Source organism: Nicotiana attenuata, unplaced genomic scaffold, assembly GCF_001879085.1.
Source record: "Nicotiana attenuata strain UT unplaced genomic scaffold, NIATTr2, whole genome shotgun sequence".
NCBI lineage: Eukaryota > Viridiplantae > Streptophyta > Magnoliopsida > Solanales > Solanaceae > Nicotiana > Nicotiana attenuata.
The window spans coordinates 33,486-36,567 of NW_017674829.1; the positions used below are offsets into that span (position 1 = coordinate 33,486).

The 3,082-nt window shown below is 30.3% G+C and overlaps 1 protein-coding gene across 1 annotated transcript; it reads left to right on the forward strand.

Annotated features, from left to right (window-relative positions):
• Positions 1 to 782: 782 nt before the first annotated feature.
• LOC109219327 (late embryogenesis abundant protein 6-like) lies at positions 783 to 1,468 on the forward strand. Its single transcript, XM_019383762.1, has 2 exons — positions 783 to 959; positions 1,039 to 1,468. Exons 1-2 carry the CDS (start codon positions 873 to 875, stop codon positions 1,327 to 1,329), a joined length of 378 nt encoding a protein of 125 aa, XP_019239307.1. The 5' UTR covers positions 783 to 872; the 3' UTR covers positions 1,330 to 1,468.
• Positions 1,469 to 3,082: the final 1,614 nt, after the last annotated feature.

A 3,082-nucleotide genomic window follows, 5' to 3' on the forward strand; every position in this document is an offset into this window, starting at 1 on the left:
ATTCTTTCAAGACCAAAAAAGAAAAAAATTAATTAGAGATCTTCAATTCAGCCTTAAGAATGCAGAAACTTGTACTCCATCTATTATCGTGAACTTATTTTCTTTTTAGTCCGTTTTAAAAAGAATAACTTCTTTCTAAATTTAATAACAATTTAGCTTAAACTTACAATTCTACTTTTAATGAGAAGCTTTTATAACCACACAAATACTTTGGGCATCTTTTTAACTTGTTTAGGACCACAAATTCTAAAAGTTTTCATTTTTTCTTAAACTCTGTACCCAATCAAACAGGTTCACATAAATTAGAACGCAGAAAGTAGTAAAAAGATATTCCCTCTCAATTTAAGCATGTGGCTCTAGTTCCTTGTTAGTGAACCTCAAAGGAATATCAATTTTTTTCTAATTTAAAAATAATTTATTTTTAAAATATCTATTACACTTTCAATGATTTGATTTACAGTTATATAAATATTTATAATTTATTTTAGATTATAAATTTCAAAAATCTTATTTTTTATTACACTTTGCATCCAATTAAATACCTACATAAATTAGATGAATGAAGTATATTTTTAAATGAATTTTGTGCAGTGCAAATTTAATACTATTGATTAGGTTAGAGAACTTCGGATAGAGATGAATCAAAAAGAAAAAAAAAATAAAAACTTGCGAGTCGATGTGGCAGCAAACAAGGACTTTAGGGTTGCATGATGGACATGTGGCAGCACTCTTGGAATTCAACCGCCTTCTATAGCTTCTTTACACAGTACTAATTATTTTTTCCGCAAACTGTAGAACCTTCAATTTACTATAGATAAACTATATTATCAAAAACTATAGTATTCTACGCAAGGCAAAGAAAAAAGAAGAAGATGCACTCTGCAAAGGAGAAAGTAAGCAACGCAACTGCCGCTGGCAAAGAGCATGTCGATATCCTCAAAGCCAAAGCTGAAGAAAAGGTCTGAATTAATACTCTTTAACTTAGTGTTTTCTTTCTATTTATGGAAATTAAATGTACAGGGTTTTTTCTGTTAACAGGTGGAGAAAGCAGCAGCAAGGACAAAGGAAGAGAAAACGATAGCAGAAGAGAAAAGGAAAGCAAAAGAAGCAGAAGCTAAAATGGAGCTGCACCAAGCCAAAGCTCGCCATGCGGCGGAGAAGTTGCACGCAAAGCAAGCTCATCTTGGAATTGGAGGGCACCACCATATACCACCTACGGTTGGAGGTCAAGGACACCATGATCCAGTGGGTACTACCATTCCAACTACTGGTACTGTTGCTCCTGCGTATCCTCTTGGAGGTTATCCTCCTCCTCACGGCCATATCTGAAGTAGTGGTTTTCTTAGTTATTGAGAGTGTTTTTTTTAATATTAGTGATGTCATCATATATAGGTGTAAAATTTGCAGCTTCAGTTGTACTTGGTTATTTAGATTTTATAAAATGAGATAGGCGTTTGATTATGCACAATGTTTGACTGGTAGATATATTGTTAGAAAGTAATGATATTTTTCGATTCGACAATGAACACTAAATGAAAGAGAAGAGGCAAATCAATTTTTTTACCCGATTGATCGGAGACTTATTTAGTAGGTCCTCCTTCCCTACAGAATGGAATTTCAGGCAGGGGCCGCTCAACAAGATCGGAGACCTAAAGCGAAAATTTAATTGGAGGCCTGTTTTGAAACAGAACCTTCATAAATATTTGTATTTGAAATCTATTTTTCTAGCTTTTTGAGTTATAGAATTATTAATAATTTTTTTTACAAATCATTTAATCACTCTTAGGATATTGTTGATCTAATTAGGAAATAAACTAGATTCAAAATGTTGATAACTTGATATCGAAATAATTATTTGATTTCAATATACTTGTTGTAATGCTTGAAACCTGCAGAGGAAAAAATTAAGAATGTGCAATAAAGCGTATTCAATGGAATTCTGCAGCTCTTGTTTTTTGTTTTAAAAAAAAATATTCTGCAGCTCTTGTTTTTTGTTGGAAAAAAACAATTTTTTTTTTACGAATCAATATAACTTATCGAAAACTTGAACTTTTGCAGAAATCAAGAAAGAAAATATAAGAGTGTAATACACTTCTGATGAGAAATATAAAAAATGAGATTTGGACAACTAGAGATACTAATATAGAAACTTTTAACTCTAAAAGTTTACTACACGTTTTCTAGTGAGAAATATAAAAAAGAGAAAGATAATGTAGGTATTTCACTAATAATGTTAATTGTAAATTGTAAATTACACCATTTTATATTTCGGGTAAGGATTTTAGGGGAAGTAATTCTCTTTCTTCAATTTTTGCTCAAACAATTATATCAATAACAAACTGAAAGTTGTCTTTATTTTTTATAAAAAATTTTACTTTTCTATTTTAATACTCAATATTTTTTTAAAAAAAATATTAAATTATAAATTTATTATTGATAAAAGTTGGGCTCCACCTCCACGGATTGTGGTGGGAGGGATACGATTTAACCTACTTTAATAAAATATTTGGGGTTTGAGCACTATGAATGATATCATGTTAGAATGAGCTTTAATATAAATTCAAATTAGTCACGATTTTAATACAAATACCGAACAGAGGTAAAAAATAAAAACAAAAAAATAAAAAAAAGAATTTGGGGCCCCAAAATGCTTGTGCCCAAAGCAATTGCTTTAACTGCTCTTCCAGGGCGTCGCCGGCCCTGATTCCAGGGCGTCTTGCTTAGATCGCATTTGCTTTTCCCCAATATATAATAAAAATAAATTTTTTAATTTTACTTACCATTTTACGCAAATAAGTATAATTTTTTTTCTTGTTATACCCACAATATTTTGTTAGTCATTTCAAATTATTTTTTTCAGATTCAATAAAATATGCATTAATATATATGAGTATCATGGTAAATTATGCACTTCATTTATTATTTTTTAAGGTACGTGAAAAGTCAAAACGTGCCAAGTAATTAAAACGTCCATATATAACAATCATTCACTATAAAAGCCTAGCTTTTCTCAGAATCGATTTTTTATGTTATATTTTACCTCTCTAAAACAACATTCTACCTATAACTGTAACCGCCACAA